We start from the raw sequence: 12,037 nt of genomic DNA, 5'->3' as shown, positions 1-12,037 counted from the left end.
ATGTAAACTTGAGAGCATCATCAAGTAAATAGAGCTTTAACTCTTTAAAAGTGTTAATGAATAAAATCACAGACTTAGACCAAAGAGGACAGCTAAAGACAGAGCCCTGGGATCTGGGAAGGAGATCAAGAAGAAGTAATCAAAAAGCAGCAGGAGAACTAAGATTGGCTAATGCTGTGGAAGCCAGTGGATGGGAAAAGCATCAGAGATGGTAGAAATAGTTATTATTTTAAAGCACTATGGAGAAATAAAGTAAGATAAGTAGTGAAAAGTCCTCATTAAATTTCATAACTAAGATGAGTGAAGGCTTCAGTGAGAATGTTTTCCACTTTGGGATTTGTCACTGTTTACAAAATTGTCTGTCATTGAAATACCATCTTTAAATTTTGCATGAAGTATTTTAATAATTCTTTTAAAAATTGCAAATTTCTTTTTGGTCCCTCAGTGTTAGAACAGCACAGTAGAAAGTGCTATGCTTATGGGAACACTGCTTGGCAAGGCTTAAAAAAAAAAAGTAAAATGTGTGAACAGTCAATTAAATCACTTTGTCTTTCCTACTCTTCTTTCAGTTGAGTTCTGATTACATGGTCTCATCAGATAATATACTATTAACCTTCCTAACCGTTTTCCTTATTGGAAAAGTTAATTTTGTTATGCTCAGCATGTGGCTATTTTTTTCTTTCTATAGCACATAAGGAAGAAGTGCTTGACTATTTCCCAAAATCTCATCATCCATTTATTTTTTTATTCATCCAGTAGCTACTGAAATTTTTTCTTTAATGGAGACAAACAGAAGAGTATGTCAGTTTTTAATATGTCTTTGCAAGAATGTCTACTATCCCCACTTGTATTCAGTATTGTACTGGAGGTTTGAGCTAGTGTAATACGGCAAGAAAAAGAAACAAAATGCATATAGATTTAGAAAGGAGTAAATAATGCTCTCTTGATTGTCATTTATAGATGACATGATTATCTATGTAGAAAACCCTATGATATCCTCAGAAATGCTACTAGAACTGATGAGTAACTTTTAGCACGGTTTCAGGGTTTAAGATCAATATTCAAAAATCTATTATATATATTAGCAAGAAACAAATTGAGATTTAAAAGCAATATAATTTAAACTAGCATCAAAAATACCAAGTACTTAGGGATAAATATGACAAAAGATATGAAAGACTTGTATAATATACCGTACAAGTTATGTATACTGCAAAACAATGAGAGAAATTAAAGGAGACCTAAATAAATGAAGACATATACTGTATTTATGGATTAGAAAACTGAATACTGTTAAATTGTCAGTTCTTTCTAAAGATATAGATTCAATTCAACCCCCATCAAAATTTCAACAAGGTTTTTTCTGTAGAAATTCAATTAAAATGCAAAGAATCTAAAATAGTCAAAACAACTTTGGAAAAGAAGAACAAAGTTGGAGGACCAACACTACCTGCTTTCAATGCTTATTCTAAAGCTACAGTACTCAAGACAGTGAGGTATTGGCATGAAGATAGACAAAGACATCAATGGAGCACAATTAAGAATCCAGAAATAGATTCACGTATTTATGGATAACATTTTTTACAAAAGTGCAAAGTCAGGTCAGTGGAAAAAGGTTAGTCTGTTCAACAAACAATATTGGACCAATTAGATATCGATACGCCAAAAAGAAAAATGAACTTTGATCTATATCCTGTATCACATAAATGTAGAACAAAACTTTTTAAACTTCTAGAAGAAAATATAGTTGAAAAAGCTTTGTGTGACCTTGAGTAAAGCAAATATTTCTTAGATACAACACCAAAAGCACAATCCATAAAAGAAATTGAACTTTATTAAAATTTAAAACTTCTGCTCTTTTAAAGATAGCTAAGAGAATGAAAAGATCAACCACACAACCACAGCCTGAGAGAAAATCTTTGTAAATAAAACATTTATCTGATAAAGGACTTTAGAATATATAAAGAAATCTCAAAACTTAATAATAAGGAAACAGTTTAGAAATGGAAAAAAGATTTGTGCAAAATACTTTGCCAAAGAAAATATACGATGGTAAATAAACAAATGAAAAGATGTTCAGCACAATTAGTTATTAGGAAAGTACAAATGAGACCAAAACGAGATATTACATTCCTATTAGAATGGCTAAAATTTAAAAGACTGTATCAAATGTTGGTGAGAATGTGGAAGAACTGGAACTCCCAAATAGTGCTGATCAGAACGTTAAATGGTATAGAAAGTTTGGAACACAATTTAGCAGCTTCTTTAAAGAGTTAAACGTACACCTATTGTGTGATCCAGCCATTCCACTCATAGATATTTACCCAAAACAAATGAAAGCATATCCATTGCCTGTACACAAATGCTCATAGCACTTTTATTTGTTATAGCCCCAAATTAGAAACAACCCATATGCTCATCACTGAGAGGATTGATAACCAAACTGTGGTATATCCATACAATAGAATACTACTCAGCAATGAACAAAGAATGAACTGTTCATATATGCAACAACACAAATGAATCTCAACATATTTACGCTGAATAAAAGAAGTGTGTACATACCAGACGAGTGTCCATATTATGTAATTCCCTTCATATAAAATTCTAGGGAATATGAACTAATGTATAATTTTTCTACAGAAAGTAGAGCAGTGGTTACCTGTGGACAGGGAGGAGGGGTGGGAGGGAGGAGTTACAGAGGACCCTGAGAACCTGTAGGAGTGATGGGTATGTTCATTTTCTTTCTTTTGTTGTTGCTGTTGTTGTCGTTGGCTGCGCCGTGTGGCTTGCGGGATCTCAGTTCCCCGAGCAGGGGTTGAACCAGGGCCACAGCAGTGAAAGCCCAGAATCTGAACCACTGGGCCACCGGGGAGCTCCCAGTGTTCATCTTCTTGATTGTGATGATGGTATCATGGGTGTATACGTAATGTCACAACTTAACAAATTTTATCCTTTAAATATGTGCAGTTTATTGTAAGTCGGGTATATCTTAATAAAACTTTTTTTTCTTTTTTTTAAACCGCATGAGATGTCACTGCACTGTCACCAGAATGGCTAAGGTTTTAAAAACTGACAATACCAGATATTACCAATGATGTGGAGTAGCTGGAATTCTCCTACAGTATAAGTCAGAATGTGAATTTCTGCGACCACTTTGAAAAAAAGTTATGACAGTTTCTTATAAACTCAGTCTATGACCGAGCCTAGTCTGTGACCAAGCAATTCCAATACTAGGTATTTACCCAAGTGAAATGAAATATATGTGCATAAAAAGACTTCTACAGGAATGTTCACTGCAGCATTAATCATAGCAGCCAGTGACTGCCAGCCAAGGTGTCCATCAATAGGATTATGAATAATTAAACTCTGCTGTATACTTGTAATGGAATATTTCTTGGCAATAAAAGAGAACATAGATACTACAGATATACACAGCAGCATGAAGGAATCTTAAAAACGTTATGCTGAGTGAAGGAAGCCTTACATAAAAGAGTCATACTGTATAATTCCACTTATATGATTCTAGAGCAGGCAAAACTAATGCATGGTAGAAAAAAAATCAAAACAGTGTTTGCCTCTGGGAAGAGGGGCATGAGGGAACTTTCTAGGGTGATGAAGATGTTTTGTATCTCAATAGGAGTTTTGCTAATACAAGTGTGTACATCTGTCTAACCAGCAAAAGTACACTTAAAATCTGTGTATTTCATCAAATGTAAATTTTATAGCAAACTGAACAAACACTGAACTCTAGTTAAAGATATGAATGCTGTATTTGGGGAATGTTTACTGATGTCTGCAGTTTACTTTGAGGTGCAGCAAAAAAGTAAGATGGGTTAATAGATGCATAGAGGAACAGATAGATGTATGATGAAGAAAACTTAAGGAAAATGTTAATGATCGTCTGAGTGATTTCTGTACCAGTGTTCCCTGTAAAATTCTTTCAACTTTAGTGAATGTTGGAATTTTCATCCAAATTATGAATTTTCATAATTTTTTTAATGGAAAAAAATCTTTTTTTACTTTTGTCACAAATTCAGACTTATCCGAAGAGTGTTCCTCTGTACCACACTTACGAGAATACATAGCCACTGTTTGCTAAGATCTGACTTTAACCCCTCCTTCCCCACACAAGAGAGTCAATGAATAGCTATCTTTCCCCCACTGCCACACCAATGGATAGACATTACCAGAAATTTCGGTGTTAGAGTCACTAGCGTTGGTTGTCACACCATTGGAATTGCTTCAGGTAGAAGTCAGTGCGAATGGCAGGTAGGCAGAGGCTGAAGAGCAGATGTATAAAGTGAAAGCCATTATGTTACCTTTCATAATATTTTGGGATGGAGAAAATGATGGAGGATTGAGAAAATAAAACCCATGTGTAATGAAACCCACCATTAGTTTATACTAAATCAAAAACTGTAAATGGAGTGGTTGTAATTATAAAATAATGAGATGAAATCAAGGGATAATAAAACAATAGAATCACTGTCCTGATTTCCATACTTCTCAGATCTTTTCCAGAGCACTCCACCCAACGTGATAAGTTGACTGCTCATATAAATCACTACTCTTTTTCTTTCTTGAAGTTCACTAATAGAACGTGAACTAATAGTATTTAAACCCACAGTTGATTTTGGCTCTAGTAGATGACTTAAGTGCATACATGTGTGAACAATCTTTTCCTAGTTGTCTTGTGATCCCATGTTCTTGGCTGTGCATTTGTGAATAATTGGATGAGAGAATTTCTAGCATTCATAGAATATCATAGCAGCCTTTTTTTCAAATTTTTAATTCAGTTTTTTAAAATAGTAGACACTGAGTAAAGCAAGTTTACCTAAATAAATGTATATCTGTGACTTATGTTGTAAATAATTGAAAATTAAAAGCTGAGCTACATAAAAATAAAATGAAAAAAACTGAAGACAATGCTCTTGGGTCTCCCTGAATGGAAAACTTTTAACTGGGTTTCCACTTCTGTCTACTTTGAGTAATTTTCTCTTGCTAATGCCAAAAGAATGTAAAGGAGGTAATGGGAGAAAATGCAACAGAGAAATGCATTTGTCTTTCAAAGAGTGTGTGCCTAAGATCACTGCCCATTCTTCCCCAACCCAGCCTTCTCTTTGAATTTACCACCACCAGCTCACTGTGTCAATACATGCAGCATAGTCAAGAGTCCTTTCATAGAACTGTATAACTAAGAGGGACTTTAAAAATCATTGAAGTCCAACTTGCTCATTTTGTAGATGAAGAGACTGAGGCCCAGATTGAAGTACAACTTGTTTTTGTAGAATCAAGGAACATTCGACCATCCCTAAATAGTACTAAAGTAGTAAGTCCAGAAAGTATTTGTTAATTCTCAACACATATTGAATTGCTTACTTTTCATGTTGAGCATTAGTTAGACCCTATAAATTACTATAAATATGGTATTGAAGAAGAGAATCCCCACACGGGGGAATTTAGCCTATTGAGAGAATCAGCTACTACCACACAGAGTGTCAGTTACATAGTAATATGAGTAAACACGGTGTTGTTGGAACACTTAGAGGGAAGCTGCTTCTCCAGCTTTGGCTGGAGTGTAGGTACTCAGTGAAAGCTTCCTCACAGAGGTGAGTTCTGACCTGAACTCTGAAGGACAATTCTTAGCCAGGCAAAGAATTGAGGAAAAGGGTTTCAGGACTAAACGAGCAGCATGTTAAAAGGTCCTGAGGTAAGAGATGGTGGAACACAAATACCCTGTGTAGTCCCTTCTAGTTCCGTAATTTTATACCTTTTTCCACGTAGCACAGCTCCTTGCCTGTGATAGGTATTCATGTGTTTCTTTGGGCCATTCATTGCATTTAGTACTTTTTGCCTTAGGAAGTTGTTGTTATTATGCTTATAAGCTGGCTCCTTTTCTAGAGTCTAAGCCCCCATTAGAGGAATGGCCAGGTCACTGTTACCCTGTATCACCTACAGCTGTGCCCAATGCTTAGCATATAGTAGATTCCCAGTAGATGTGTAACTCCTTGCACAGTGTATCTCCTGACACATCCGCAAGGTTCTCTGTTCTGACTCTACAATCTTTATTTTCTTAAACTCTTCCTAGAATCTCTAAAATCTCCATGGTCTCTCCGTAGCTCTTACTAGTTTATCAACTAACTGGTTGTAGAACCCCTAATCTAGTTTGCAGAAGTTTGTATCAATTAGGTATATAACAGCATGTGCTTTGAAAACAAACAAAAAAAAACTGATGTAAAAAACTGGGGATTGGAGTGTAATTAAGTGACAATCTAATCTGATTTAAATTAACTCACTTGGTTCTAGAAAGGCCGAGTACCTCCCACCCCCTCCACCACCCTCCAAATAAGCTTCGTAAGATGAGGGGATACAGAGGGTAATGTTAATATCTGAGGCCTTATACCAGTCATTGGTAGTATAGCCGAAATAGATTAGTGACCCAGGCCATGAAACTCAGTATGAAATAGGCCTTATCTTCATTGATTCATTCTTTTTCAAATACTTGAGAATGCATGGTCTGTCTGTACCTTCTAAAACTTTAGACCATTCTATGATTGTCTGCCAAGTACTAGGGAAATTATAGAAGTGAGTATAAGAAACTACTTACATTCCTATGAAGTAAGATAAATGCTATAAATGAGATTTAAACATAAGGTTATGTGAATTCAGTAGAGGGAATAATCTGGAGCTGTAAGAGAGAAATAATGGTAGAGATGAGTCTCTACCGAGTCTTGGAAATTTGGATAAGATTCTGATAGAGATAAGTGTAGTGTTGTCTCTGTTATTCCATGCCTTTTCTCATAAGTAGGTATGAAGACAGTATGTTGTATTAGGGACCAGGAATATGTGAAAGTTTTGGAGCAACCACTGGAAAACATGATAGAGTGTCAAAGAAATTTTAAAAATGATTGGCAAGTGCCCAAAGTGGCATGTACTGTATTTATAATGTACCCAGTTATATACTGGAATCTACTATGCCAGTGCACTGAGAATTCATATGCATATGTTGTTACCTTCTCTGTAAATAAAATGAGGGTAGCAGTAACATTGTACCTACCTCATAGAACTGTTGTGTAAGCCGTTGGTAAACATGACTAATTATGATTGTCAGTTTGGATAGATGAACAAGAATTTGTAAATTCTAGCTATTGCCTAGCTCGTGCCAGTATAGTTTGCTATCCAGAATTCTCTCTTTTTTTGGAACCAACAAATTTTGCAGACTACCTTTTATAGAAAGATTGCAATGTCATGAAGTGAAATGAGCAAAGGTGGCTCCACGTCTACAGAAGATTCACTTTGAGAAAGAGACTGCATGCCAAGTGTCAACTGAAAAATAAATGTCTCAAAACTTGGCAAAACTTTTCAGTCTCATTTGAAGTAATGAAAAGAGTTTATGAGATTTGGAGGTGTTAACCATTTTCAGAGTACCAGTGAATCAGTTCTTCCATCAGATAATGCAGTGGTTTTGACCACAGCCCACAGTAAGAAGCATATTATATTACATCCCAACACATGACATGGACTGGAGCACATAGACATGTAACAGAAACTGAAGCTTCATAAGACAGCTCATCTTGCTACATTCCCTAGTCATTGTTGCTCTAGCATGTTTCTTTTTGTTCTTTTTAATACTGTTCACAATCCACTAAACTGATTGCGTAATCCACTGATGCACTACAACCTGCACCTTGAAAAACACTGCTTATTACAAGATTTTTTTTGATATCAATTTCAATTTTGAAATAGTTTTTATCTAGCATAAATTTTCAAAATCGTGTATATTTCCAATTCAGGCCACCAGCTTAAATTATTTTTTTTCTTCTGTTAATCAGGTATCAACATGGTTTTTTACCACCTTTTCTGTCTCAGGACTGAAGGACAAAATCCACCATGTGGACAGCCTCCACCAGCTGTTTTCTGCCATCTCGCCAGAACAGATCGACTTTCCTCCTTTTGTCCTTGAATATGATGCCAGGGTAAGAAGTACCAGGAATTCTCCCTTACCTGGTGTATTATCTTAACTATTTTATACTGCAAGTGCGTGTGAGCACATCATCTTTTCATTGTAAGATGATAATGCAATTAATGTGTTTTAATAAACTTGATAGTATCGTTTGACATTCTTTTCCTATGGTAACTTTAGGAAAATGCTTGGTTCTGAGGGGGGTGCCTTTCCCCCAGTAAACTTTTCAATGGGAAATATTTCTGCTGTAGGTTTATAGCCAATCCTTGCTTGTACTGTCAGTTTTTCACCACCTTTGAGACACACCTCTCCCTAATTTTGTTAAGACTGAATGGCTTTTCATCTACATAAATAGAGCCAGAAGTATCTGTTGGTGTCTGACATTTTCAGCGTTAATTGTAAGCCAGGTCGCCTATCCTAGTCTTTACCCTATGAGAAATTTCATTTTGCTAAAAGTTTGTATAAGTGACAACCAATACATTATTCCTTACAGATACATTTATGAATCTATTAAACACTAAGAAAGGACTACTCTAGAATTTCATCAAAGCTCTATTCCATTGTACTTATTCACGGTATCACTTTAGTAGTTAAAAACAGAGAAGTAAGTAACACGCTTGGCCAAAAGGTTATCAATTGCCTTATTTAATTATTGCTGATTGCATATTTTTATGCATGAATCAGAGAATATATTTGCAGGTTATATTAAGCTTAAAATGAATTATTCTTCCTTAATTATTGTACAACATATGTACAGTAAAGTAAATATCCTACAAGACATTTTCTCTCTAACGTTTCTACAACTTCAGCTATGATTTCTGTTACACTTTATGTGAAGAGCAAAGTATTTAATGTGTTCTAATGGCTAACAAAATGTCATGTTTTGCTTTTGCACAAAGAGGATTTGTAATTGGAGTCGTTGGATCATAAATACAAAGATTGTTGAATATATGGGAGGCAGAAAAAAGAGCGTCCGGTTTTATTTCTTGCAGATTGCTAGAGCAGAAAATTGCCTTATTATTTTTTTGAACTATATATCACTCTTCTTAATATTTAAAAAAAATGGATAGCTGGAAATGTGAAAGGCACTGAAAGACATTTTGATACCAAAAATTTGGAATGATGATTCAAAGCTAATGTCTAGATTTACCATTTATTTTCTGGTGTAGAAATATATAAGTTAGGATGTATTGGTTAGAAAACCCAAAAGACCAGTTTTTAAGCCAACACGTTTTCTATATACTTAAGGTCCTACAAAGAAGGCTTTCATTAAATATCAACACCACACTCAAGCTTGGCTTTGTTTTTTTGTTCTGTGTGTATGTGTTTTTAGTGTGTTTTTTTAAAATATTTTGTATATCAAATACAGGCCTAATTAATAATGTGATTAATCAAAATGATATAAAATAACCTACAATCTAACACTTAGGTCACTGGATCATCTTTCTGTACCTGTATTAGAGCTTTCTAAAACTGAGATATAAAGGCCAAAGAGAGGAATAAAAAGAAGGAAGAAACAGAAGAAGGTGTCAGGAGATGATGTGGAAAGGGCAGGCAGAGGGCACATCCCTAGATACACTGCAGCTTTGCACATTATGCTGCGTTACTTTGGCTCCTTCGTAGTTGGTGGGGAGTGTTGAGCAAGGAAAACTGCCATTGTGTTCCTGTTTAGAAAGATGGGTAAAGAAACTGTGTAGAGAGGGACCAGACAAGGGTAAAACTGGAGGCAAGGAGACAAATAAGAGGCTGTCAGAGGAAGCCAGAGGAGAAATGAGACTAGAGTCAGGCAGTGGTAGTGGTAATGGCAAGGGTTTGAAGATCTTAGAGATAGTTAGAAGTAGATGTTTTAGGGAATAGAATCCACAGCATTATGGTGACTGAGCAGCCAGCCATTGGGAGGAATGAAGGAGGAAAGAAGCCTGAGGTGACTAACAAAGTTTCTGCTTTGGGAGACTTGGAGAATGGTGTTGCCACCATCCCAGAGAGGCAATTTGTAGGAAGAGCACTGGGGGGGCTTGGAGAAAACAGACAGATGGTCTGTTCAGTTTGTGACACACTAGGTTTGAGGTGCCCCATGGGACACTGAGGTGAAAGGCTAGAAGGTGGTTGGATAGTACCTTGTAAAGAAAGGTTTCCTTTGCTAGAAAGAATTAAAAATACGATTAGAGAAAAGGAAACGAGTGTAGAGTCAGTCAGTTTTATTATCGTATTCAAGTGTGCTTTGCCCATAGTCCTTTACTTGGTGAAGTTATGACGTGGTTGGTTGTTGGCAGTGAGCTTCTATTTTTCTGGGTCTTTTGTGACATAGTGACATAAATTTTATAGGATTAAAAGGAACCTTTGGTGGTAATTAGAAGGTAATTTTTGTCTATCTAGATCAAAATGGTAGTGAGACCATTTCAGAAAGGGAGCTAGTCAGCATTCTTATAGGCAAAGAAGAGAGTGTAGAGATTTACCTGGTAACAGTTCTTCAAAGTTCTGTGTTTGTTTCCAGAAATAGAGAAAGTATTTGATTGTTCGGCAGTCTCTTCCACAGTGTGAGACTAATATAAAAGCTTTATTTCGTAGCATTAAGAATTAGATTTTCCCTTCTTACTTTATCACAATTTAATGTAGATACAGGAAGCCTAGAAAAGTACCGCAGTGGAATGGAATGGAAAAATCTTAAAGATGGATCGTGAACCATTTCTTTTCAGTTGAACTTCAGGATAGATTTCTCTCTTCAGGCATGTTTCTTAAGCATAGCTTCTATGCATATTAAGGATACTGGAGTGATTAGTATAACAGATCCTGGTAGGAAATTCTAAACTACAAAAAAAATGTTTTTTTCATTAATTTTTGTCAAGTATCCTAAAATGTACCCAATCTTTGGATTTGTTTCTACTGAATTTTTTTTAACCTGGTCAGATGTATAATCAGAAAGTTTAAAAAAAAAAAAAGAAAAGAAAAGAAAAAAAGAAGAAAGTAAGTTTTCCTAGATATTCTCTTGTTTTCCTGATTATGGTCCCAGGATCAATTTCTCCTCCAGAGCATCTGCTCTGAAGAATGGCAGAGCTTTTGATTCACTTAGTCACTCAAATAACATTTAACTGCCTATTATGTTCAAGACTGGATGGATTTAATGTTCCATAACTATAATGTAAATATACCATAAAGCAACACTGTTTTCATCCTACCTTTCATTCTCCATATCTAACTATTATCTTACATTAATGTTAAGCATTTTTTGTTTATGGTTTACTGAAAAACAAGTTACTTGTCAAAGAAGTACTTTCCTAAATAACAAGAACTGAATCTTAAGTCTCATAAATGTAGTTTAGGGTCTATCTACCATAAAGCTAACTGTCTTGACTTTTATAAGATAAAGTTAGCCAAAATAAGGTCAAAAAATTTCCTTACACTGACTTATTGCTTTCTACATTTGACATTAAAGTTCTAACATTCAATTCTCCACCTTGATCTTGAACACCCTAAAAACTGTCATTGTTAAAAGCCTCGCCACTCAGGCCTGTCATGGAGAGACTCACTTCTGCCAACACAGTTGTAATTATTAAATTCCTTGATGATGATTTTTGTTTCATAACTCAAAGATTCGGCACACAGAAAGACAACACAGCCTAACAAAAAATTCACTTTGTTATAAAGCAGAAACTAACACACCATTGTAAAACAATTATACTCCAATAAAGATGTTTAAAAAAAAAAAAAAAGAATCTGGGCTTTAGATTTGGATAGACATGGATTTAAAATTCAGGCTCTCCTGGTTGCTGGCTTGGTGACCTAAGGTGAGTTATGCCATTTGTGTGATCCTTAGTTTCCTACTTCATGGCATTATGTTGTGAGGATATAAAAGGATAATGAAAGAAAAGTGCTGGTTAAGTGTCTGGCATATAGAATGTTCAATAAATGGTAATATTTTAAAATATCATCATCCTGATTACCTCTGCCTACATTATACCAACTCTGACTGACTCCAGTGGAACTGCTCTGTTGGCTTGAGGGCCTGCTCAGGGCCAAGCATGTGCTAGACATTTCATACGTTAGATCATTGGCTCTAAATCCCTTTTTTTA

At 35.4% G+C, this 12,037-nt stretch overlaps 1 protein-coding gene across 1 annotated transcript in view; it reads left to right on the top strand.

The window, feature by feature from the left end:
* Positions 1 to 12,037, top strand: part of GDAP2 (ganglioside induced differentiation associated protein 2) — a 71,507-nt gene that overhangs the window by 58,942 nt on the left and 528 nt on the right. Inside the window, exon 13 of the mRNA XM_082612799.1 lies at positions 7,836 to 7,979. Coding sequence (XP_082468925.1) covers positions 7,836 to 7,979 — 144 coding nt within the window. The remainder of the gene's footprint in view (positions 1 to 7,835; positions 7,980 to 12,037) is intronic.

Source organism: Mesoplodon mirus (genome assembly GCF_964341445.2).
Source record: "Mesoplodon mirus genome assembly, chromosome: 3".
Classification (NCBI taxonomy): Eukaryota; Metazoa; Chordata; class Mammalia; order Artiodactyla; family Ziphiidae; genus Mesoplodon; species Mesoplodon mirus.
Note: the sequence above shows the minus strand (reverse complement) of the source record. Positions and strands in the feature narration are given on the sequence as shown.